The sequence below is a fragment of the Stegostoma tigrinum genome, chromosome 8 (assembly GCF_030684315.1).
Source record: "Stegostoma tigrinum isolate sSteTig4 chromosome 8, sSteTig4.hap1, whole genome shotgun sequence".
NCBI lineage: Eukaryota > Metazoa > Chordata > Chondrichthyes > Orectolobiformes > Stegostomatidae > Stegostoma > Stegostoma tigrinum.
This window is the reverse complement of record NC_081361.1, coordinates 67,545,466-67,571,029: the sequence shown is the minus strand read 5'-3', so window position 1 is coordinate 67,571,029 and position 25,564 is coordinate 67,545,466. Positions and strand designations below refer to the sequence as shown.

The 25,564-nt window shown below is 38.9% G+C and overlaps 2 protein-coding genes across 6 annotated transcripts in view; one reads left to right on the top strand and one right to left on the bottom strand.

Moving 5' to 3' along the window:
* Positions 1-992: 992 nt before the first annotated feature.
* Positions 993-25,511, bottom strand: LOC125456676 (riboflavin-binding protein). 3 transcript variants are annotated; one of them, XM_048540034.1, is made up of 8 exons: positions 25,490-25,511; positions 19,688-19,849; positions 18,552-18,651; positions 16,316-16,444; positions 15,300-15,408; positions 3,569-3,821; positions 3,284-3,324; positions 993-1,122 (listed from the first exon to the last, which is right to left on the bottom strand). In XM_048540034.1, the coding sequence occupies exons 2-6, from the start codon at positions 19,836-19,838 to the stop codon at positions 3,570-3,572; spliced, it is 741 nt and encodes a 246-aa protein (XP_048395991.1). In that variant the 5' UTR covers positions 19,839-19,849; positions 25,490-25,511; the 3' UTR covers positions 993-1,122; positions 3,284-3,324; position 3,569. The 3 variants fall into 3 exon arrangements, with proteins under 3 accessions (XP_048395991.1, XP_048395990.1, XP_059503945.1); XM_048540033.1 differs by lacking the exon at positions 25,490-25,511 and adding an exon at positions 23,567-23,646; XM_059647962.1 differs by lacking the exon at positions 3,284-3,324.
* The window catches only part of mast2 (microtubule associated serine/threonine kinase 2), a 464,628-nt gene continuing 464,181 nt past the window's right edge, over positions 25,118-25,564 (top strand). For 2 of the 3 annotated variants that reach the window (XM_059647961.1, XM_059647949.1), the window contains exon 1: positions 25,118-25,564. The gene's annotated coding sequence lies outside the window, so the exon portion shown is untranslated. The other variant, XM_059647956.1, reaches the window with a different exon arrangement.

Here is a 25,564-nt window from a genome sequence, read left to right as displayed (position 1 = left end):
GGATGGGGAGAGGATTCTGAAATAAACAGGGAGAGAGGGGGAGGCGGACTGAAGATGGATAGAGGAGAAGATAGGTGGAGTATAGGTGGGGAACAAGTTGATACTTTCCCCGATACACTGAAATATTGATGTTAAAGAATCATTTCATATTTAACCAACACACCTCATAATAGCCAAGGATAGACACCAAGAGCCTTGTTGAAATTATATATAGGTCTCTATTTACCACAGCCTTTACTATCTACAGTTAAAGAAAATTTCCATTCATAAAAAAATTTAAAATGTTTTCCCCTCAAGTACTTATTTTCCTATAAAAACAAGCAGGCTTGCTTCATTACAGTGTGTCCAAGACAGCTAATTCTTTAGCAATTTCTTTGAAATGTCAACGAACAATCTGACTGTCAATCAAGTTGTGAACTTAGGATACACCGCTGAGATAATTACAGGATGTGGTAGGCAGCCAAGTATTAATAATAACATAATGATAGACCTTTTGGAAATGTCAACAGTGTTATTTTATTTATCAGAACAATTATGAATCAAGCTCAGTAGATATGAATTATTTTATGTTAAATTTAATGTGATCTATTTCAGTTTTAACTTGGATATGAAGTCAGTTGGCATGCAGATTTGAAGGGCTGAAGATGGTGTTGAGTATGTATAGGTTGACATGACTTGGCATGTGGCATGGGGTATGAGGGCTAAAGGATAAAAGACATAAAATTTAAGGAGACAACAGGGACAAACTCCAAAGATAACTGAGGTGGGTGGTTGAAAAGTCTCTTAGCAGTCCCTCTGAATACCTCAGACGCCATTATGCACATGCCTTCCTGGAATGAAAATCAGGTGTACCAAGACACTTTCTCCCAAGACAATGGCGAGATAAAATTTCCCGGCTCATTATGGAATTTAGGTATTTGGAAATAGAACAGTTGCAATGTCTCAAACCCGCACTGAAAATGAAAATTCAAACATCCAAAAGATGATGGGAGTGATTTTTCAAAAATGTTTATTGTTATCTTTATTTGACAAATTTATTGTCCATTTGGCTGTTCAAAACATTAATCCTTTTTCTTCAAGTAAATCCCTGATCAGCAGCAGTGGCATCAGCTCTTTACTGTGCTATAAGTGAAAAGAAGATATAAGTAGCACAATTCTGAACAAAATAAAGTATATGGGAAAGAAAGTAATTTAACAGACAAAATTAAACAAAAGTATTCAGATAATGTGATTTGATCTGAGAATTATAAATCTAGTTAAGGTAGTAACTTGGCAGACCAAGCAGCAAGCTTTTGTGCTCCTGAGATGTTGCGTGGCCTGATGTGTTCATCCACCTCTACACTTTGTTATCTCGGATTCTCCAGCATCTGCAGTTTCCACTTGAACTATTTCACTCTTCTGCTCACATCACTCAGTTAGTGAACAATGATAGTCCTCGATAAATCCTGTCAGAGAACCAATTTTCATCGTGGCTATCTTCCCTGCTCAGTTAAGATGGCTTGATTGATTGATTGATTTTATTACATAATTTATTTTGAAAACTAAAATATAGCTACAAAACCTTAGTGACTTAATAGAATTGAATGCTTCCAATGATTATTTTTCTATTCAGTGTGAAGAACCTGAGCAGCTGGTAGTTACATAAATGATAATTCAGATGGAAGCTCATTTGTACACTTCCAGGCTTCAAACTTTTCAGGATAATCAGAATTAGCCTTTCCATTTTAGCATAAATCAACCTAAAATGTCAAATTGTTCTCTTAGGCACTAAATAGGTTATCTCCTTTTTCTGTAATGTGGAGGTGCTGGTATAGGACTGAGTTGGGCACGGTCAAAAATCACACAACACCAGGTTATAGTCCAGCAGGTTAGTTTGAAAACACTAGCTTTCGAAGCATTGCTCCTTCCTCAGGTGTAGTGAAAGATGAGGTATCAAGACACAGAACATACGAGTAAGAAATCAGATGATCATACAACAATGCAAATGTATTGAATGAATTTAAAATGGCTGGCTGACGGCTTCCTGTAAAATCTTTAATCAGTTAGAAAGGAGATTCAGGCTTTGAGTGATTAAAATCCCAGAACTTCTTTCACGTCACTGCCCCGAGATAGCTAAAGGTTTTAATATTGCACACAAGAGGCATTTTAGATGTGAGGCCTTGTTTAGAATCTGTCTGTGTTTTACCCTGTAGTCAGACAGGGTTTATTTCCAAAGCAGGAATTCATAAAATGCTCCACTGACTGGCTTTGTTTATAAATTGTGTGCTTTTTGAACAAAATATGATGTCAGTGGTTAGCACTGCTGCGTCACAGCACCAAGAACCGGGTTTGATTCCACCCTCGGGCAACTGTCTTTGTGGCGTTTGCACATTGTCCTCATGTTAGCGTGGGTTTCCTCTGGGTGCACTGGTTTCCAAAGTGCACAGTCCAAAGATGTGCAAGCTAGGTGGATTGGCTATGCTAAATTGCCCAAGTGTTCAGGAAGGTGTAGATTAGAAGGGTTATAGGGGGATGGGTCTGGGTGAGATGCTCTGAGGATCACTGTGGACTTGTTGGGTCGAAGGGCCTGTTTCCACACTGTAGGATTCTATGAAATACAAAGCTGCAAATGCAAATTCACCCCATAGATTTCTGTGTGTGAGTGTGAGAGTGTGGTGGGGTCACCTGTAGGGCGACATGAAACCAAGATCATGGTTGAGGCCATCCTCATGGGCATGAAACTTGGCTGTCAGTCTTTGCTCAGCGACTCTGTGTTGTTATGTATCCTGAAGTCTGCCTTGGAAGATGTTTACCCCAAAGATCCAAGGCCAAATGTCCTTGACTGCCAAAGTGCTCCCACACTGGGACGGAACACCCCTGTTTGGTCATTGTTGCATGGTGCCCATTTATCCGGTGTCATAGCATATGCCTGGTTTCGTCAATATACCCTGCCCTGGGGTATCCTTGCCTGCAGCGTATGAGATAAGACAACTCTGGCCGAGTCACGTGAGTATCTGCCATGTATTGGGTCGTTGGTGTTTCCCACGTGTGATGGTAATTGCTGTGCTGTAATTTTTCTTGTCCTTTGACTATAACCTGGTTTTGTGTGATTTTTTACATTGTCCTTTTTCTTTGTTTACACAACAAATATTGCTCTTTCCATGAATATCATTAGAAGGCTTTGGAAAAATAGAGTGTATTGTTGATAAGCTGTCAAAAATAAGCATTTTAATATCAAGTCTAGGAATAAGCTTTCAGAAAGATCACACAAAAAGATCGAGCAAGAGGGATGAAAATAACTTACGAATGGGGATACAGGAATTGTGCCATTCATCTGGTCTGTTCCTGAGAAACACGTTAGGAATAAAAATGGTAAGAAAACCCCACAACAATGTAAGTTAGAGTAAGCTGAGGAGATAAATTCCTCAGTGGCAAAATTTACATAATTGGGATACATCACAACTCATGCTTAACACTAATTTGATCCATCTGATTCAAATAGTCAAAGCCACCATATTTAAAACAGAAAATATAAATAGTTTAATAAGTTATGGATTTCAACTAAACTTCTATAAACTCAAGTACTTACATTATTTTGTCCCCTTTATTTCTTTTTTCTTATTCTTCCTGTCATTCATATTTTTGTGCCTCCGCTGACAGAAAGGTGCTTGCTGAAGTTCTGTATGGCTTTCAGCTGGAGCTACTGTTCCTCTATTGTGGATCAGATGTTGGATCATATTATTGTCATCATCATCCATCATCAGACAGTGACATGGGCATGTAATCACATTGAATGTCATACCCCACATATTACTACAGAGGTCCTTTCCATCCTTGTACATCTGCACAAAAAAAATTGTTCACAAATAGATGGTTATCATATTCCTCAAAAATAGTCCTTAGTGATGAAGTATTTGGACCAAAAACAGGGTCAAATTTCCAATCTGCTAATGAGTGATTTAAAAGAGAAGTTTTCTTGAAAATAAGTTACACTCATTTATGTACAATAATGGAATATTGATTGCTATTGGTGAGAAATATTTTAACTTTTTACAGCACAGGCTGGAATTGAAACTTTAGAAGTTCAGGATAAGGGTTTGCCATGATCCTAGGTGCCCCATTCAAATTTAACTTCTTGATATTTGGAAACTGCCATTCTCTCCCTGATTTTCTTGAAACTTTCAACTGCTGTGTGCTGCTCTCTATTAACATAAGAACAAGGAAAATATAGTAATGGAGCAAAGGTCCCAGCCTCTGTAATGTTGTGAAACCTATCTCTCGTTCAATGTGATTAGACTGCAGAGAAGGCACAGTTGCAAGCAGTTCCAAATGTACTTTGGAAGTCAATATAAAATATCAGTGATCATCAGATCTGACACTTTGTAAGCTAAGGCTCAAGGAACCACACGATAAAGCCGAATGCAATTAATATTTAATTTGTTCTCAAAAACTAAAAAAAACAAATAAACAGCTACTTTTTGTAATGCCTTATTATATCTCCGAAATGTTCTAAAACACTATGTAGACGAGGAGCTACTTTGAAATACAATTATAATGTTCAGTATAGACAAACAATTGTGATTTTGTATGAAAATTCCCAAAGAGCAATGAGATGAATGACTCAGACTTTCAGGTACACAGAGAAACATTGAATGAGGCAAGGGCAGATGTTGAGCAGTAAACTGCTTTATTTCACTGAAAGGAAGTCACTGGAAAGACTAACAATCAAAATGAAATTTTATTTAATTTATTTTTCCCTCAGAAAATTGATGAGAAAATAATGATATTTGATATTTTTGTGGATTGCCACATTTTTGTAATATTCCCAGCTGCTAAAACTAATGTCATCCATGTTAAACTCCAGTTCCTGGCTGTGTCCATGTGATTATCACTGAATGGTTTCAGCACAGGAGGCCACCGTGCCCGCCATGTCTATGCTGCCTCTCTTGAGGAGAATACACCTTTTGTCATTTTTCTGGCTTCTCCCCATAGCCCAGTATGTTCTTCCTTGTCAGAAAACCTTTCAAAACCCTCTGCATGAAAAAGCTTTTCCTTGTGTTGCCATTGGTTCTTTTGCCAACCACAATAATAATCTCTTCTTGACCATAATACTTCCACCAAAAGGAACAGTTTTATCTCATCTACTCTGTCCAGACCCCGCATGATGTTGTCTGATTTAATCTGTCCAGATCCCACATGATTTTGTACACCACTAACAAATGGTGGTCGGATATGGTGTTTTATACGAATTTACCACAAATTCGTTACTTTTGTACTCTATTCCCCATAATGCTGTTTGCTTTATTCACTGTTTTCTCATCCGTCATTTTCAATAATGCAAATACACCTCCATGTCTGCCTGCTCCTCCCGCACCACATTTTGAATTATGCACTTTATTTATTGCCTCTCCGTATTCTTCCTACGAAAATGAACTACTTCACTCTCCAAGATAATGAATGCAATAGATGTTATCCACCTTTAAAATTAAATGAATGCATGTCTCCACCATTATGGCTATAGGACAAGAGGTGAGACAGTAGAGATGCTGATTAGTGTCTCTAAATAAATGGCTAATTATGAGATTCCACACGTTGGCTTGTCTGCCTTTAGTACACGTTTGCAATTCTTGTAACTTGTTCTTTTAAGCTGTGTTCACATGCAGCATAAAGTAACTCTCAAGGGTTGTACAGGTAGTAAGCAGGAAGTTTAGGGGTGATGCAAGGAAAAGATTTTTCACCCAGAGGGTTTTGGGTAACTGGAACTCTGCTTAACGTGTGGTAGCATAAGGAACTCTGAAGACATTTAACAACTATTTGGATGAACGGTTGAAATGCTGTAACATACAAGGCTACAGTCCAAATGCTGGAAAGTGGGATCAGAATAGATGGATGTTTTGATGAATCATGCAGACACAATGGGTTAAACAGCCCCCTTCCATGCTGTAAAAATAATATGTTATTGGTGCAACTGCAGGATCCCTTGTTTATAGCCTTTGAATGTGTACCTTTGCTGTAATAAAAATAATGTTTCAGGAAGTGATTTCACATCTTCTGACCAAGAAACAAAAACAAAATCATGAAACTGTTGACATAAAATGAAACATAGTGGAAAACTTCAGCAGGTCAAGCAGTATTTATATTGTTAAAATTTCATGACAAAATGTTCTGTTTCTCTCTGCAGATATTGCCAGAGCTATTGAGTCTTTCCGCATTTTTATATTAATTCAGATTTCCAGCATCTGCTGTATTTTGCACATTCCTGATTACTTAAATGGAAATACTTTTTTGTGAGTAATGGGGGATAATTTGTAGCATGCAGCTGGAGGCAACTGCTGTATCAGCAGATTCTAGATGAGACTTTGCCTCAGAGCCGTTTAAAAGGCATGTGTATCGCCAGTCACAGAGTTATGTGGAGACATATAGATTCAGTTCAGAATATTGAACCCCAGCTGCAGCAACTAATATACTCCTTGTGTAAGCTCTGACACCTGATGGTAGTTTTTAAAAAAGTGCTTTGCAAGAACATCAAGCTGAGGCATGTCTTTGTTACAGTGTGAAAGATAAATCCTCGTAAAGAGCCCAGTCTTATCTGGCTTTTACGTATTCTGAAACCATCTGACCCAAGCGATGTCCAAGACCGGATATTTTGAACATGTATCAATCATCTGTAATTCTCATTTGTTAGACGTCTACTTTGTACGACAGGGAATATACAGAATTCTAAGAAAATGAATCGTACTGAATAATGCGAAATAGCTCTGGCAGACACATGCTCATTTCTATGGTGATCACTTCTGCACCTGCAGAGCAAAATATATTGTTGTATTAGAAAAGACTGCTCAGCAGTAATTAAAGACTGCAATTAAATGTATTATTTCTACCCAAATCTTGTCAAGTGCTTGGAAAAACAGAAAATGTATAGTTATTTCCATCTATCTAACATGTAGCTATACCTTTGTGTTTTTGCCATTTTCTGAAGAATATGGGGTTATTTCAGTTGGCTAGACAGCTAGCATGCGAATAAGATTAATGCCAACACAGAGATCAATCCCCATTCCAGCTAAGGCAATTTCAGAACCTGTCTCTATGCCATGCCCATAGGAAAAAATGTCAAAATGTCAAAAAAATGTTCTGAGGTAGGGTGACTGGACCTGAAACATTAACTCTGTTTTCTCCTCCACACATGCTGCCAGACCTGCTGATTTTCCAGCAAGTTTGTTTTTGTTCCTGATTTACAACATCTGCAGTTCTTTTATTTAGAAAAAATGTCATGGTAGTTTGGTGATTATTCACCAAAACATAGCAATGATCTGCCGTCAGACAAATACCTCAAGAAGAAGGAAGAGCACAGTGCTCATGTTTAAATATATGTGGAGATAGTCCTTTAGCAAGTTCATGTATGCCATTCGATGAGAGAAATAGGAGAACTGAGCGATTGAATGTGTGGCTGGAAATGTGGTGAAGGAGAGAGGGCATCAGATTCCTGAAGTACTGGGACTAGTTTTGGGAAAGGTGGGACCTGTGTAAGCCAGCCATTCTACACCTGAAGAGGATCAGGACAAATGTCTTTCCAGGGAGATTTGCTAGTGCTGTTATAGATTGTCAGCGGAGTGGGAAACAGAGGACACGTACAAATTGGACAAAATCGGAGCAGGAAAAAGCTTATTGAAAATTAGTGACCGATTCTAAAAGACTGGAGAAGCAATGGTTAAAAAGTATACAACACAGGAAATTGCCAGTAAATGGAATGAGGATATCAAATAAAACTATTGAGCTGAGGACACAGATACATGGGAACATAGCATTGTTATAATGGAAACTTTAAAAGGTGCAAAAATGGCAGCATAACAGCCTTGGATGTGGTTTTTGGGCAGGATGGAGATTTGTCAAGAATTGAGTCACGGACTGTAGGCTCCCCAGTGCCCTGTATAGATGAAACATAACCTCACCACATTTGCAGTCAATTCCCCTCACAATAAATCACAACATTCTCTAACCTGCTGTAACTGTGTACTAACCTCTGTGATTTATGCACAAGGACATCTGGATCTCTCTGCATGTCAGAGCTTTACAACCTCTCGCCATTTAGATTATATATTTCTTTTATATTCCTTCTGCCAAAATGGAGACAATTTCACACACCTCCACATTGTATTCCATTTGCCCACCTATGTCCTTATGTCTGTTCCTTATGTCCTCTTCACTTTCCTACCCATCTTTATGCCATCAGCAAGTTGAGCTACCATACCTACAATTCCATTAATCCAAATTATTTATATAAATTGTTAAGAGTTGAAGCCCCAGCACTGACCCATGTGTCGCACCACTCATGAAATCCCGCCAGTCTGAAACCGATCCATTTCGTCCTACTCTTTGCTTCCTGTTAGCAAATCAATCTTCTGTCTATGCCAATATGTTACCCCCTAAACCATGAGCTTCTGTTTTCTGCAATAAAGTTAGTTGTGGCACATTTTCAAATGCATCCAGAAAATCTAAGTATAATATGTCTACTGGTTCCATTTCATCTGCAACACAAGTTCCTTCTTTAGAGAACTCCAATAAATCAGTTAAACATGATTTCTCTTTAACAGAACAATATGGGCTCTGCCTGATTACCTTAAACTTATCTATCTGCCCTGTTCTAATATCTTTAATAACAGCCTGTAACATTTTCTCAATGACAAAGTTAAGCTAACTAGCCTGTAGGTACAGGTTTTATGCCTTTCCTCCCTTTTTGATTACAGGAGTCAACTTTAATCTTATTTTAACTATTTTTCAAACTTAAGGAACCTTCCCTAAATCTAATGAGATTTGGAAAATTAAAACCAATGCCTCAACTATTTTACTGCCTACTTATTTTAAGACACAAGGATGACATCCAGGCTGTCTGAATGTTTGTGGATATGGTGCCAATCAAGCTGGCTGCTTTATCCTGGATTGTATTAAGATTCTTGAATGTTGTTCCAGGCAAGTAGGGAAGATTCAATCACATTCCTAACTTGTGTTTTGTAGATGATGGATAAACTTTGGGAATCAAGAGGTGAGCAACGCACTATAGTATTCCTAACTTCTGGCTTTCTATTATAGTCGCTATATTTTTGCCACACGGCCAGTTTGTGGCCAATGGTAATCCCCAAGATGTTGAGAATGAGGGATTGAGTGAAGATAATACCTTTGAAGTCAAAGTGCAGTCTTTTGAGGATGGTCATTGTGCCTCATAAATGTTACTTTTCAGCCCAAGCCTGTATATTGTCCACATCTTGCTGCATTTGGACACTGACTGCTTCAATATCTGAGGAGTTATGAATTGGTGCTGAACATTCCCACTTTTACCTTTATGATTGAAGGAATGGCATTCATGAAGATGCAGAGTCTAGAACACTACCTTGAGGAACACCAGCAGACATGTCTTAGGGCAGAGGTGACTGACCTCTAACAACCATAACTATCTTCCAAGACAACCAGGTATGACTCCAACCTTTCTCCCCCTGATATCCATTAACTCCAATTTTGCTAGGGCTCCTTGATGCCACACTCAGTCCAATATGGCCTCAGTGTCAAGAGTTGTCACTCCCACCTCATCTCTGGAATTCAGCTCTTTTGTCCATGTTTGAACCAAGGCTGTAATGAAGTCAGGAGCTGAGTGACCCTGGCACAACCCAGACTGGGCGACACTGAGTAGATGCTGCTTGATAGCACTGTTGATGACACCTTCCATCATTTTACTGATGATTGAGAGACTGATGGGACAGTAATTGGCTGGGTTGGATTTGTTCTGATTTTTGGTGAACAGGTCATACCTGGGAAATTTTACACATTGTTAGCTAAATGCCAGTGTTGTAGATGTACAGGAACAGCTTGACTGGGCATGGCAAGTTGTGTGCTCAAGTCTTCAGCCTATTGCCAGAATGTAGTCAGGGCACATGGCCTCTGCAGAGTTGCGGTCCCCCAGCCATTTCATGTGAAGAGAATCAAGTTGACTGTAGACAGACTGCTGTAATATTTGAGTCCTCTGGAGAAAGCTGAGGTGAATCATCCACTTGTTACTTCTGGCTTAAAATTATTGTGAATGCTTCAATTTTACCTTTTTCACTGATATGGGAAGTTTTGAAGGGAAGCTAAAAGGTGGGGGTGTAGCATTATTAGTTAGAGAGTTAATTACAAATGGGTGGTAGGATAATATCCAAAATTAATCATCAAATGAGGCAATCTGGGTCGAGCTTAGAAATGACAAAGAGAGGCAATCACTCCCAGGAATACAGTCTAGATTCCCAAAGAGTGGGGGCATATGTTTTGCTGGTGAGGGTGGGATGGGTGTGGAGAAAGGAGAACAAACATAGGCACACGTCTGGGTATAAAAATGACAGGCCAATAACAATTGTGGACGTCAATTATCTTGATACCAACTGGCGTATAAACAGTTTGAAACAGATAGAGGGCAATTCTTCTCGAGATTTTAAGATAAACAGTTTTTAGCCATAGGAAATAAATGTGTAATTTTGAGAAGAGGTGCAATTATAAATTTAATTTTAGGAAATGCAGTCAAGCAAGTGGATGTAGCAGTGGGTGACCGCTTTGCACACAGTGACCATGGCACTGCTAGATTTAGAATTATTATGGAAAAGGACAAAAATAGAACAGCGGTAAAAGTTCTGAACTGGAGGCACACTTACTAAACCTGACTGTGCCTTGCAAGCTGAGGAGTTCTCCATACATTGCACGGACTGCATGGCTTCCTTGGGTAAGGCAACGGGCAATGGAATCTGCCTCCAAATCAACACCTCTCAGTGTTCAAACACAGCAACCCTGGCGCACGACTGCTCTTGGACGTAGAATGTCTCACAGTAAAATACTGTCCCTATTACCTGCCATGTGAGTTCACCTCCACCATCTTGACAGCAGTCTACATATCACGATAGGCATGAGTGAAGAATGCTCTGGATGAAATTTACACTGCTACAAATGCTCTGGAGATGATATTTCCCAAGGTCCTATCATCAAGGCTAGCAATTTCAATTAGGCCAACCTCAAGAGGGTGCTACCAAAATACCATCAACATGTCTGCTGCCATACCAGAGGACTGAACATCCTTGACCATTGCTATCCAACCACCAAAAAACCTACCACCAACCCCATCTGCACTTTGAAAAATCAGATCACAATGCTGTCTTCCTCCTCCCAGTTTACAAGCAGAAGTTGAAACGAGAGAACCATTCACAGAAAGTAATACACTGCTGGTCTGAGGCAGCAGAAGAGCTTTTACTGCTTGGAATCACTGGACTGAACCATTATCAAGGAGTCAATGGACAATCTAGACAAGAATGCCACCACTGTCATGGACTTCATTATCTAGTGCATAAAGGACCGCATGCCAAAGAAGACAATCTGTGTGCAGGAAACCTTGGATGAACCAGGAAATCCTCTGCCTGCTGAAGATCAGGAATATGACATTCAAGTCGGACGATCCCGGCTTATCCAGGAAATCCAGATATAACCTCTGCAAAGCCATTAGAGATGTCAAGAGGCAGTACTGGACCAAGTTAGAGGCCCAGACTCACCATACAGACACCTGCCATCCATGGCAAGGCCAACACAACATAATGGGATAGAAAATGAAGCAAAACAAAATAACATACAAAAGTATATCCCTCTCTGCTGCGCTGAATGCTTTCTATGTTTGGTTTGAGCAGAATGCCAGTGGCGTAGTGTCACCTACCCCAACAGCTCCAAATGCACCTGTTTCTTCTGTCACCGCTACAGACGTTAGATTGGCTTCTTGAGAATGAACCCGAGGAAAGCAACTGGCCCAAATGGAGTCCTCAGCCATGCAGTCAGATCCTGTGTGGACCAGCTGGCTAAAGTATTCACTGACATCTTCAACCTCTTGTTGCTACAATCTGAAGTTCCCACCTGCTTCAAAAAGAATGCCATCATCCTGGTACCAACTGAAACACATGCAACGTGCCTCAACAACCACTGCCCAGTGGCTCTGAGCTCCATAATCGTGAACTGCTTGAAAAAGTTAGTCATGGTCCACATCAACTCTAGCCTCCCAGCCTGCCTCAATCCCCTGCAATTTGTCTATCGGTGAAATAGGTTACCAGGGACACCATTTCCTTAGCTCTGCACTCACTCCTGCAATATATGGATGACAAGCACCCTTACTTTAGGCCTACTACTCATCGACTGCAGCTCTGCCTTCAACACTATAATCCCCTCCAGGTTGATCTCAAAACTCTAAGACCTAGGTCATGGCTTTGCCCTCTGCAAATGGATTCTCAGATTCCTGATCCACAGACTGTAATCAGTGAAGATATACAGTAACATCTCTTTCATGGTAATCTTCAACATTGGCACCCTGCAAGGATGTGTACTCAGCCCCCGATTGTACCCCCTGTGCACCCATGACTGTGTAGCCAAATTCCGTACAAATACCATCTATAAGTTCGTTGATGACACCGCCATTGTAGGCTGGATATCAAACAATGATGAGTCAGAGTACAAAAAGGAGGGAGAGTGCTTGGTTTCATGGTGCAATGATAACAAAATCTCTCTTAATGTAGAAAAACAAAAGAATTGATACTTGATTTAAGAAAGAAAGGAGGAGAACACTATTCTATCTACATTAACGGAACTGAGGTGGAGAGGGTCAAGAGCATCAAGTTCTTAGGAGTGACAATGACCAACAGTCCATCCTGGACTGCGCACACAGAGGCGACAGTCAAGAAGGCAGAACAACACTTCTTCCTCAGGTGGCTGAGGAAGTCCAGCATGTCCATAAGGACCTCACCAACTTTTACAGATACACCATAGAAAGCATATTATCTGGATGCATAACGGCCTGGTATGGCAACTGCTCTGACCAGGATCATAAGAAACTACAGAAGGTTGTGTGTACAGCCCAGACAATCATAGAAGCCAACCTTCCTTCCATGGACTTCACTTACACTTCTTGTTACTGCAAAAAGGCTGCCAACATCATTATAGAACCCTCCCACCACAGTAATATCTTCTTCCAACCTCTTTGGTCGGGCAGAAGATACAGAAGCTTGAACACATGTACCAATAGGTTCAAGAATAGCTTCTCCCCTGCTGTTATTAGACTGCTGAATGGACCTCTCTAACTTCAAACCTAATGTGAACTGTGTATGTCTTGCTCTCTCTAAATACCTAATGATATATATATCCTTGTTTGCTACAATCTGCCTGTTCTGCTTGCAAAACAAAAAAACTTTTCATTGTACTTAGGTACATATGACAACAATAAATAAAAGCAAATAGATTCTTTGGGCCCCACCAAAAAAAGTAACCACTGCTACCAAATCTAGCGGTCCCTGATTATCCAGAAGCATGCAGGGTAAGATATGCAGAGAACGGTATATGACAGTCACAAAAAAAAAATCAGAAACGGTAGATGAGAATAGAAAGTATGAGATGAAGTAGAAAAAGGAAATTAGGAAAGCAAAGAGAGGATATGAAAGATATTGGCAAGTAAAATCAAAGGAATCTCAAGCACGGTTTATCAGGATACCAAAATCTGGAGGATAACAAAGAAAACCGTCAAGCCTTTCAATGATGTGAATGGAAACTTGCATGTGGATGCAGCAAGTAGAAGAAGTCACAAACGGAAGGGATGATGCAGACATTCTGGTTAAAGAGCAGAAGGCTGGAATATTAAATACTATAAGCATCATGTCCCGGGAAATAATGAAGAGACTGACATTCTTGAAAGTGGATACATTATTAGGGCAAGACTGTTTGCATGCCAGGCTGTTCATGAAAAGTATGGAGGAAATAATGAATGTTCTGAAGATCATTTTCAAATCCTCAGTAGGTATAAGAAAGGTACCAGATCATTGGAGGTCTGCAAAATTTGTACAACTATTCAAAAAGGGTGCAAGGAATAGGTCAAATAATTATCAGGTGGTCAATATGGCTTGAATGATGGGAAAATTATTAGAATCAATTCAGAGAGACTGGATAAGGAGTTACTTCGAAAGGTATGGATTATTCAAGGATAATCAGCGATGTTTTCTGAAGGAAAATTCATGTATTAGAAAATTAATTTAGCTTTTTGAGGATTGGTGAGTTTAGTACAGTAGGTATTTTCTGCATAGATTTTAGTAGGACTTTAATAAGATCCTCACGCCAGATTAATCATAAAGTAAAGGCCTATGGCAAAAGGAAAAGTGGCAAGTAGGACCAAAATTGGCTCACCGACAGGAAGCAAAGGGTTGCCGGATCTGAAATGTTAACTGATTTTTTTTCCACAGATGCTGCCAGAACAGCTGAGCTTTTCCAGCAACTTTTTTTTTATTCCTGATACACAACATTCACAGTTCTTTCAGTTTTTAAAAGGGTAATGGCTGCTTGTTACTTTTGTGAATCAAAAACTGATCCTTGTGGTGTTCCACAGGGCTCAGCATTGAGTCCATTGTCGTTTATTATTCATTATCTGGACTTTAATGTGACAAGTTTGATTGAGAGATTTATAGACGAAACCAAAATAGGCCATGTAAGTGACAGTAAAGTCGATATTTGTCTGTTACCCCTATCATATCTTGCATCAAATTTGATTTGTGCATCAGTCCTGCTGAGGCAATCCATTTCTCAGTCTTGCAATACTTCAAATTTGAAATTCTGTTTCTACCTTCAGCTTAAATTTGGAGAAGGCATCTCTCTCCCCAGATAGAACATGTGAAATCTACGCTAGCACTCTACCTTGCATTCTCTGTTGCTCTGACTTCACCACTTCCCTTCATCCCACCACTGGTGGTATGTTACTAGCTGCCGAAGTCTCTGGAATTACCTCCCTTGACACTTAGCCCTACTACTTTCTGCTTCTTTAAGATCCTTTCTTAAACCAGCCTCTGTGACTCAACTTTTTTGATATCTCATACTACCTATGTTTACTCAGAGTCCATTTTTCCCTGATGCCATTGTGTGTGACATGTCATGGGATACTTTTCCAAATTAAAAGTGCTTTAAAAATATAATTTATTATTGCAAATTGACTACACTCACTGTCAATTCACCCTAACCTTCAGGAATTTTCACAACTTTTTTGAATAAACCTGGCACAAAATGTGAATGGCTTAATCACATTATCAAGACAATTACATAATGACGCCTACTGATAGAAAAATTCCATCATTTATAATGCAACGTGATTTATTAGACACTTGCCTGCTAATCATGGGAGCACTATTACTTAGAGTACATTTACCAAGTCAAAATGTGCCCATTACATTATCTGCATTCTTATATCTGTGTGTTATGTCTACCAATTGTCCATTAAAATATGGTTCTTTTGTTGTTACCTGATGGTATGGAATACATTCGTTTCTGCAGTGATTTCCATGATCGTCCCATTCCCAATCAGAAATCCAGTTTCTAGCACAGGTCAGGTCATTTATGCAGGCTGCAAACCTGTAGGAAAATGTTTGTTCATTAATATTCACTCCATGATCACGACCATTGCTAAACTGAACTTTGTTGCACTGGTGGGTTACCACCCAACCAGGTTTATCACCCACTCATGTGTTTTCTCCACAAACATACCTTTTTCTTTCGGGACCTGAATAAAACGTGTAGGCTGGATTTAGTGGATTACTTTAAATTTTTGACATTACTTTTGAAACGGAACAATTGTCTTTCACTTTGGATACAAAACTCACTAAAGAATATAACATTTAAAAGATGCACTCTTTAGCAATTCCTCAATCAAGCCTTATTACTTTGGTATGTATTTTACATTATACGTTATTGGGAAAAAAAGGAAAGCTTGTTCTAATATCTCAGATGTCACAAAACACCTTGCAGCTGACTAAGTACTTTTGAAGTACAGGCAATGTGCTCATAGATATAAGAAATGCAAAAGCCAACATGTATCCAGCAAAATTCCAGCAAACAGCATGTCCATAATGATCAGAAAATCTGTTTTTATATGATGTTGATCGAAAGATAGGTTTTTGGCCAGGCACTTTGAGGAGTCACTACTCTACTTCATAATGGTATGACTAATTCCTGAAGGAGAACCAAGGCTATGAAAGTTTGTGTTTTCAAATAAACCAGTGTTGTGAGATTTCTGATCTTGTTCACCCCAGTCCAACACTGGCACCTCCACATCATATTCTAATACGTTCACCAAAGCAACAAGTTAGGCTTCAAATTAATATCTCATCCAAAACACGCCATCTCTCAGTACTGTAATGGATTTGTAATGCTGAAGAATGTTTTACTCTTACAGAATACCAGTGTTTCACATAACTAAAAGATAAAACACAATAAAACTGGAATAGTTCCAAGAGAAAGGAATGTTACAAAAAAATCTTACCAGTCATCACAAAAGCTCAGACAGATTGGAGCCGCAACAATTGAATATGAGTTATTGGGATTGATCCAGTTGAAGGCATGAGGTGAACAATGGTAGAAACAATCTATTTTCTTCATATACTCCTCACATCTATAGTAATGAATTAAATCAGTTAATCAGTAATCATTTTACCATTTTTTGCAACCTATTGCAGTTCTATTGAGTTTTTACTCTCATAATCTTACTACAGTAGAGATGACACTTGTGATGCCATTACGTGCAATAAAATAGACCAAGTGCTGAAAAATGGGAATAGAATAATTAGGTGGCTGTTTTTGACTGGCCCAGACTTGATAGGCTTAAGAGCTTTTTCTTCTGTACTATAGACATCTATGATGACCTGCTCTCAGATAGAATCATTTAACCTTATTTGTATCATTATAATAAGAAACGTTCTATGGTTCATTGCCACCATCTCAATGGCAACTAGGGATGAGCAATAAATGGAAGCCTACGCTCTTGAATTAATCTTTTTAAAAATATATGGCTTGTATGACAAAAATATGGTAACTATTTGCCCGACATTTACACATGTACCGTAGTCTAGAGATTAACATAGCCATGTGAGATTTTCAGTGAGAATTTTAGCTGAAACATTAACCTTTATTTTAATTTAGTTAATCCTCTGCTAAAACATAGGACAATGACAAAGTAGCTTTTAAATGTTTATTCCTGGGAAGTGAATGTTCGTCCATTATTACCTGTGGAGCATTAAGTATCAACTCCTAATGTGTTGTTCAAACCTAGTTGTATCCCTTTACCACCTCATTCAATTTCCACCCCCCCCCCTCCCCCCCACGCCACCACCACCCCCTGCTCCATTGCTTCTGTAATGAAAAATCGCTTCTTATTGCTGGTCTGATGTTCAACCGTTAAGGGCCCACAATCTCAACCTGAGAAATACAGAGCAGATTGCAAACAGTAGGTAAAACCGCAAACGCCAGACTCCTCCAAATGATTCCATCCATCCCTGGCCATTGCCTCAATCTAAACCAGATTGTTTACAATGTTCTTTCACCTCAGGCAGAATATGAGGCCCATGTACTTTCTATCACAAACATTGCCAACTTCCACTTTCATTAATAATATAAAAACTGGAAACGATGGAGAAACTCGGTAGGTCTGTCAGCATCTGTGAGGACAGAAATGTTTCTCGTCCAACGTGGTGTTTCCTAAGAACTGCACATTGATTACATCACCTATCTTCTGCTCTGCTGTTGTCCATCTGCCGCTGAAGCCTTCATCTATCTATCTCTTTGTCACTTTCAGACTCAATTATTTCAATGTTATCCGGGATATTTTTCCCTTTTTTTAATTTATGTAAACTTAAGCTTGCTGAGAACCTTACGACCGATATCCATTCTCCTTATCAATGCTAGACCCCAAGCCATCAACATAGATAACGTTCTCATTCTTGAGTTTAAATTTCTTAATGGGTATACTCTTCTGTTGTAACCTCCTACCGTCCTACACCATGTTGCTCTCTCCTTTTTGACAGTTTTGATATTTTGTGAATTCCTCTGTCCCTTCCGCTCACCACATCTAAATCCCAAACATCTGAGATTGATTCTCTAAAGGACCTCAACTAAAAAAACACATTTACCAAGTTTTGTTCATTCTTTGTAGATCTTTCCTCTCAGCTCTGAATTCCTTTTGTGTGTGATCAGTCCTTAGTGAGGTGTCATGGGCATTTTGTAATCTTAAAGGTGCTATGTAACTGTAAGTAGCTGTTGTTGTTAGGATGGAATAGGAGTGACACATTGGCCAGACTAGTGTGTGGTGGCACGTCCTATGCCTGTATGACTTTGGTGAGCTAATTGTATTTTTACAGCTTTCATGACTATTTCAGAGTCATATAATCGTACAGCATAGAAATAACACCTTCAGCCCACTATGTCTGTGCTGACCAAAAAACACCAAACCATACTAATCCCATTTACCTGCACTTAGCCGACTATTGCCTGGCATTTTAAATGCTCATGCTGTGCAAGTTAGCAGATTTTTAAAACTTTCAATTTCACAATTTGCTGTACTGGGACATGAACTCATGAGTTTCAGGTTGCTAGTCCTGTTTTATAAAATCTGACTACTATCTTCAATGACCACAGCTTAGACTAATTCCATCCAAAAGGAACAAATCCTAATCAAAAGAAATGAAGAATTCTGATATTTTTTATTGAGATGTTTGTTGGCTTACCTTGAACTCAGTTGACCACATCTGTTCCAGTATGTATTATCTACCTTAATGACCGGGGACACAGCTAGTTGCTCAGTGTAGTTAGAAAAGCAACATGAAGCTGTTGAGAGGAAAACAAGTAAATAACTTGGAAATGCAAATCAGTGAGCCTCTAAAATTTGCAAATACATTGGCATACCAATGATGTTTTCTGAGAAGGTCACAAACTCCATTTGTGAATATTACTCATGATCTGCCTAATTCCTTGAAATAGGAATAACACAAAATGAAAGATCACTTGACTTCATGAGGTCGAAATCCTGGAACTCCCTCCCTAGCATTCTACCAACAATAAATAGACTGCCATGGTCCAAGAAAGCATCACATTACCTCACCATCACATTCTGAAGGGCAACTAGGGATAAACAATAAATGTTAGCCCAGCCAGCAGAGTGCACATCTCTGAATGCAAAAATAAAGAGAAATTGAGTATACTTTGATGCCTCAAACTGGTGATCTGCATATATCATTGTCTTCAGCTATGGAGATGTAAGGAAAGGCACCTCAGTAGAAGGAAGGATGTGCTATAATCTTTATGATCAGGACACAAAGACACAAGCCAAAATAGGGAAGGAATGCAGTTTGTTTATATTTAGTTGTACTGATTAATAATGTGCTGATGGGATTTAACAGATAGACAGATAGAATCACATAAGAAATGGCGCAAAGGTGGGCAGTACTGTCTAACCAAGTCTGCTCTGCCATTTGATAAAATCATAACTGAACTTATACCTCAACTGTATTTTCCTGCCCTCGTCCTATGTTCTTCTCTGATTAGAGCATTATTACTTATAGTGAACTGAACTTATCAATGGAGTATCCATGCACATTCGAGGCACAGAATTCCAAAGATTCTCAACCGTCTGAGTGAAGAAATTCTTTCTTGTCTTAATCCTAAATTGCCAACGCGTTATCCTGTTGAGCAATATGGGAGAATTGGATAGATATTCAACAAAGTCCCAGATTGACTGGCTGATTGATCTCCTTTGGTTCTTTACTTTTTAATGAACTTGATGTTTGTCTTTTCTTCCCCCCCCAAAAAAATCACATGACTGTTAAAACTATGATTTGGCTTTGGATTAGTCACCTTAACTTACATTGAGAATACAGTTTGCACTCCCTCATGCCTGGTTCAGGACCAGGCACTGCTTTGTGATTTATTCCTGATATACAGCTGTCTCCATAGCAAGGAACTGCCAGTAGGAATGTTGCAACAGAAATAGTTAGAAATGTGATCTGCATGGCCATTTGTTTTCAACCTGCAAAAGAAAGCAAAACAGATGTGGAATTGTGATCTGCAGTTCCCATTATCTCTGGAATTGTAATGTATTCTTTTTAGGTTGCTGGATACTAAATCTGGAGTCCTTTGTTTCTTTATTATGAGGTTACCCTCATCAGAAAAGCCATAGTTTCCTGAGATCTCTACAGTACATTTTTAACCAACATAAGTTTTCAATTTTGGTCCAAGATGATGAATAGAAAACCTCTTTGTAATCACGTTCAGATGCTTGATCTATTCTGTGCTTCCATGGGACCTTCCTCCCGTCAAAGCTATCATCTTGATCCAGACTTTTAACAAATGTATGCATTTATTGTGTAATAGCTAGAGAAGTGAATCAATAATAGTCAAACATACATGATTATAGTGGTTATTAAACTAACCCATTTTGTGCATTTGCTATGACTGCAAAATACTTTATTGAATGTATAAATGTTCTTATCACATCCCTTGTCTGAGGTCAGTTTCTAACATATTCTAACACCTTGGTGATTTAAATATATAAGGTATTTGTCAGCTTTTTGGAGAACAGTCATCACTTCTTTCATTTTTAATCCAGAAAGAAATGCTCAGAAAAATTCAGTACTGAATGCACTGAAACAGGAAAATCCACAAATATGCCACAAATACAGAGTAAAAATAAACAACATACAGAAGGAAAAACAAACAGCAAACTAAGGGAGAAATGCAAACACATTGAAAGCAGGAAAAACATGTAGAGAGGTATTACAGAAAAGGGAAAAAAAGAGAAAGGCTCAACAGAATGGAAGAAAAACAAATTATTGGAGACAACATGCAGAATGTTAGAGTGGAATAAAAATGTAAAGCGATAGACAGGGTGCAGAAGATAGATATTGTGAAAAGAAAGCGAGAACAAAGCTGCAACAAAATGTCAGCCAGAAACACAGCATGCAAAGACTGAGGTTGTGTGACAAAATCAGAAACAAAGAAAGTACAATGTGATAACTGACAGAGGATCACAGAGCCCGGACGACTAAAGTTACAATCAACAAATATACCAGTTATCCAGGGATTATTTCTATACATTTTAATAAGGTTGGGATTTCAAGATAAGGAAGAAGATCATCAAATCTTTTTGATGTTAAATTACATGTTTGGGGAATTATAACAGAAGTAATTTACCTAGCAAAAGAATTTTTTCTCTCCATTTTTGGTCATTTTGCTTTTTTTCCACATCCTTCTATGAGTGAGAAGGTAGGCAAAAATTCTAATTCCTACTCGTGAGACCAGAAGAAATTGGAACACCACATTCAGCTCACTGAGCGTGCTCTGCTATTATGATAAAGCCATGGCTGACCTGATTGCATCCTTAATTACATTTCCTGCTTGCCCCCAGTGATCCCAGACTCCCATGTCAATCAAAAATTTGTCTAACTCAGCCTTGAATGTAGTCAATTACCTAGCCTCCACTGCTTTGTGAAAGAGAATTCTAAATACAACTGACCCTGACATAGAAAATTTCTATTTTCCATCTTAAGTACAAATGCCATTGTTTTTAAATTGTGCTCCCAGTCTGAGATTCCCCCACAAGAATAAACATCGTCTCAGCACCACTCTGTCAACCTCCTTCTGGATCTTATATGTTTCAATAAGATCCCTCTCATTCTTACAAATTACAATAAATGTTCTACATTTGTTTGTCACTTGTATAAATAATTTAGATGAGAATTTAGGAGGAATGGTTTGTAAGTTTGTGTCTGACACCAAAATCGGTGGTTTAGTGGACAGTGAAGAGGTCATCTAGGATTACAAAGAGATCTTAATCAATTGGGTCAATGACTGCCAGATGGAGTTTAATTTGGATAACTGTGAGGTACTGCATTTTGGTCATACAAACCACGGCAGGACTTATACAATTAGTAGTAGGGCCTCGGAGAGGGTTGTAGAACAGAGAGACTTAAGGATTCAGTAATATAATTCTTTGAAGCCTATGAATGGCAGGTCTTTTCCCTAGGGTGGGGAATGTTAAGACTGGGGGAATATTTTTAAAGTGACAGGAGAAAGATTTTAAAAAAGTCAACTTTTTTTTACACAGAGTGGTTAATGTCTGAAATGAACTTTCAAAGAAAGTGGTGGATACAGGTATAGTTAAACATTTAAAAGACATTTAGATAAGTACACAAACAAGAAATGTTTGAAGGGATATGGGCCAAGGGCAGGTAGGTGGGACTAGGTGAGTTTGGGATAATGGTTGGCATGGACTGGTTGGACTGAAGAGTTTGTTTCCATGCTGTACAACTCTATGACTCCATGGACCTAAACCTACTCAGCCTTTCATTGTAAGACAAACCTTATCAGGATTCAGTCGAGTGAACCTGTCTCTGAAATACTTTCAAGTAACAAGAAGAAAAATTGCATATACTAGGTGAGGTCTTACTACTGCCCTGTATAGTTGTAGTAAGACTTGCTTAATTTTATAAAACATCCCCCTTGTAATAAAAGCCAACATTTTGCTTGCCCTCCTAACTACTTGCTATATCTGCCTGCTAACATTTTGTGAATTATGTACATGGGCACCTAAATCTCTCCACACCAGATCATTCTGCACTCAAGTATCGTACTTTTCTATTCTGTCAAAATGGACAAGCTTGTATTTTTCCCACATTATACACCAGCTGTCATATATCACATATCAATTCATATCTCTTTGCTCTTTGTGTCATCTATAAATTTGACTACACAACAGTCAGTTTATGCAAACCATTAATATAGATCATAAATAATTGAAGTTTATCTTGCAATACTCCACTTGTGGCAGCTTGCTAATACAAATGAACTATATATCCTGACTTTCATTAAGCAACCAAGTCTGACAAAGGTCTTTCGCCTTTTATAAAAGAAGTGCTGTAGGAATTAGGAATCTGTCGTGTTTGAATTACATTATCCTGCTATTCTTTGGAAAAAGCTACAAACAATACAGCAAAACCATTTGATGTTATAAACAATGCCTAGCTCCTTTTAAAGCTCCAATTATACAAAAACTAATGGACAAGAATGAAAACAATTATATATTATACATGTTAATAAACACAGTATCTCATTTTTAGAATATCAGACTGTAAATTTTAAATTACATCCATACCAAGCATAAACTGCAGTCACTTTTATTTACATCTCAGATTTCACAAATTTGAGTTACTGTCAATTCAAGAAAAAATAGGATCACTTTCTGGAGCATTTAATGATAATTCAGCAACTCCTTTAGAACTGCAATAAACTGCAATTTTATGACTGTACCTGAGATCAGAACTAATGCATTTCTATAACTTTCATTTGCAGCATTGATAGGCTATGATTATTATGGCAAACAACTTGAACAGAATATTAGAAATTCTTGCAATTTATTTTCAATAAATGTTATCAATTTTCTGTCCTCAGTTTCACATGTCTCTCTGTTTTCAACTTAAATGTCAATATCATTTTAATTATTATGAATATTTTACTGAGAATACAGAGTACACAATTCTAAAAGTAAAGATGGACAAGAGCAAAAAAATTCCACTGAATTGTGTAATAAAAGCGCCATCTACAAATCACCTAACTTTCAATCATTTTTGTATATTTTTTTCTAACTGCCTTGCTTAAATTTCAGATTACTCTTTCTTTCTAGTTACTCAGAATTAATATGCTATAGCTACATTATAACATTTATGACAAACCATTACAGATCAATTACCTGTTGTAGTGACAATAGAATTCAAAGACTCCTACTTTTCTCGTATCAGTCATTTTTATATTCTATCTGAAAAATGATCTGTGTCTGTCATTGGTTCAGTTGTGAGAATGGTGACCTTTACCCTTAACAAACTTACTAAAATCTAGTTTATCTGAAATGTTAATATAATCAGTACAAATGTTGACAAAGACTTGGAGATAAGCAATTCAGTGTATTTTCTAAATCAGCTAAACAGTTTGTCGGTAGCTGAGCTTTGGAAATGTTGCCATTTCTACTGCTGAGCAAATAACTTCCGCACGTTAAGATCAGCTCCCACCATTTCTTTCTAGACAGCTTGTAATTCCTTTTGATCTTTTCATCTTAAAACATGTGAGAATACAAGAAAATTACAGCATAATGACATCAAGTTAGTTTGATATGAACAATGCTTCGGTAACACTCCCACTTTTAAGTTAGAAAATTGTGGATTCTTTCATATTCTTGGCCATGCTCTGCTGCTGAAGAATAATTACAAAGTTTGCTGAGGTTAAGGAAAACATTAACTGTACTTAAGAAACTTGTCACTGTGGCTTCACCGTACCAGAAGGCTGTAAGAGTGCATGATTGTGTGATGTTGCATCACTTTCTGTAAGCATGTACATTGTCTCATTAGCATACTATCATCAGAATTAAGCCCTAATGCTACAACTCCCCAACTTTCTGATTTTACCTTTTGTAATCGATCTTGTCACAGCCTCTGATTTTAAACTCTTTTTTTTTACAGGGACAACCACTTTAATGGCAGGTTCACCTGTTGATCTGATCGATTCAAGTCCTCTGTCTGGTGTGTCAGACTCTGCTGGCCAGGAAGAGAGTTGACAGATGGCTCCAATTTAACAATCAAGCCGCCTTTTCTCAAATGTATGTAAACATAGAGATAACAAGGTGTAGAGCTGGATGAACACGGCAGGCCAAGCAGCATCTTAGGAGCAGGAAAGCTGACATTTCAGGCCTAGACCCTTCTTCAGAAATGGGGGAGGGGAAGGGGGCGCTGAAACAAATAGGAAGACATGGAGAGGCGAATAGAAGATGGATAGAGGAGAAGTTAGGTGGAGAGGAGTCAGACCGGTCAAAGAGGTGGGGATGGAGCCAGTAAAGGTAAGTGTCGGTGGGGAGGTAGCACCTCATATTCCGCTTGGGAACCCTGCAGCCCAATGGTATCAATGTGGACTTCACAAGCTTCAAAATCTCTCCTCCCCCCCATCGCATCCCAAAACCAGCTCAGCTCGTCCCTGCTTCCCTAACCTGTCCTTCCTTCCACCTCAAGCCCCACCCCCATCTCCTACCTACTAACCTCATCCCACCCCCTTGACCTGTCTGTCCTCTGTGGACTGACCTATCTCCTTCCTACCTCCCCACCTACACTCACCTTTATTGGCTCCATCCCCACCTCTTTGACCTGTGTGTCTCCTCTCCACCTATCTTCTCCTCTATCCTTCTTCTATCTGCCTCCCCCTCCCTATTTATTTCAAAACCCTCTTCCCCTCCCCCATTTCTGAAGAAGGGTCTTGGCCCGAAACATCAGCTTTCCTGCTTCTCTGATGCTGCTTGTCCTGCTGTGTTCATCCAGCTGTACAACTTGTTACCAAAGAAAGATGCAGTAGTTTTTGTCAAGGTCTGCCCTGAACAGCTCCATGATGCCGGACTCTGTGGTCTATAGGCTGGTCCCGGGGATGTACACTGAGAGAAACATTGACCACGCCTGGAGGATCATCAACTCACTGACTTTCTTTCGTCTGCCTGAAACTTGTTGGTCTTCTCGAGTCAAGAGTTGACATTGACTGAGTGTTGCAGATTGGTACATTTCAAGGTCCAGGGCTACATGCTGACGGATACACTAAAGCTTTGGGCAGATACCACCAAGATGCACTGGGGAAAGATTACCATTTAAGGTCTTCCTGCCGAAGTATAACGGTCGTCCGATTAGTTGTCAGACCCTCTCATTGCCTCAGAATGAAC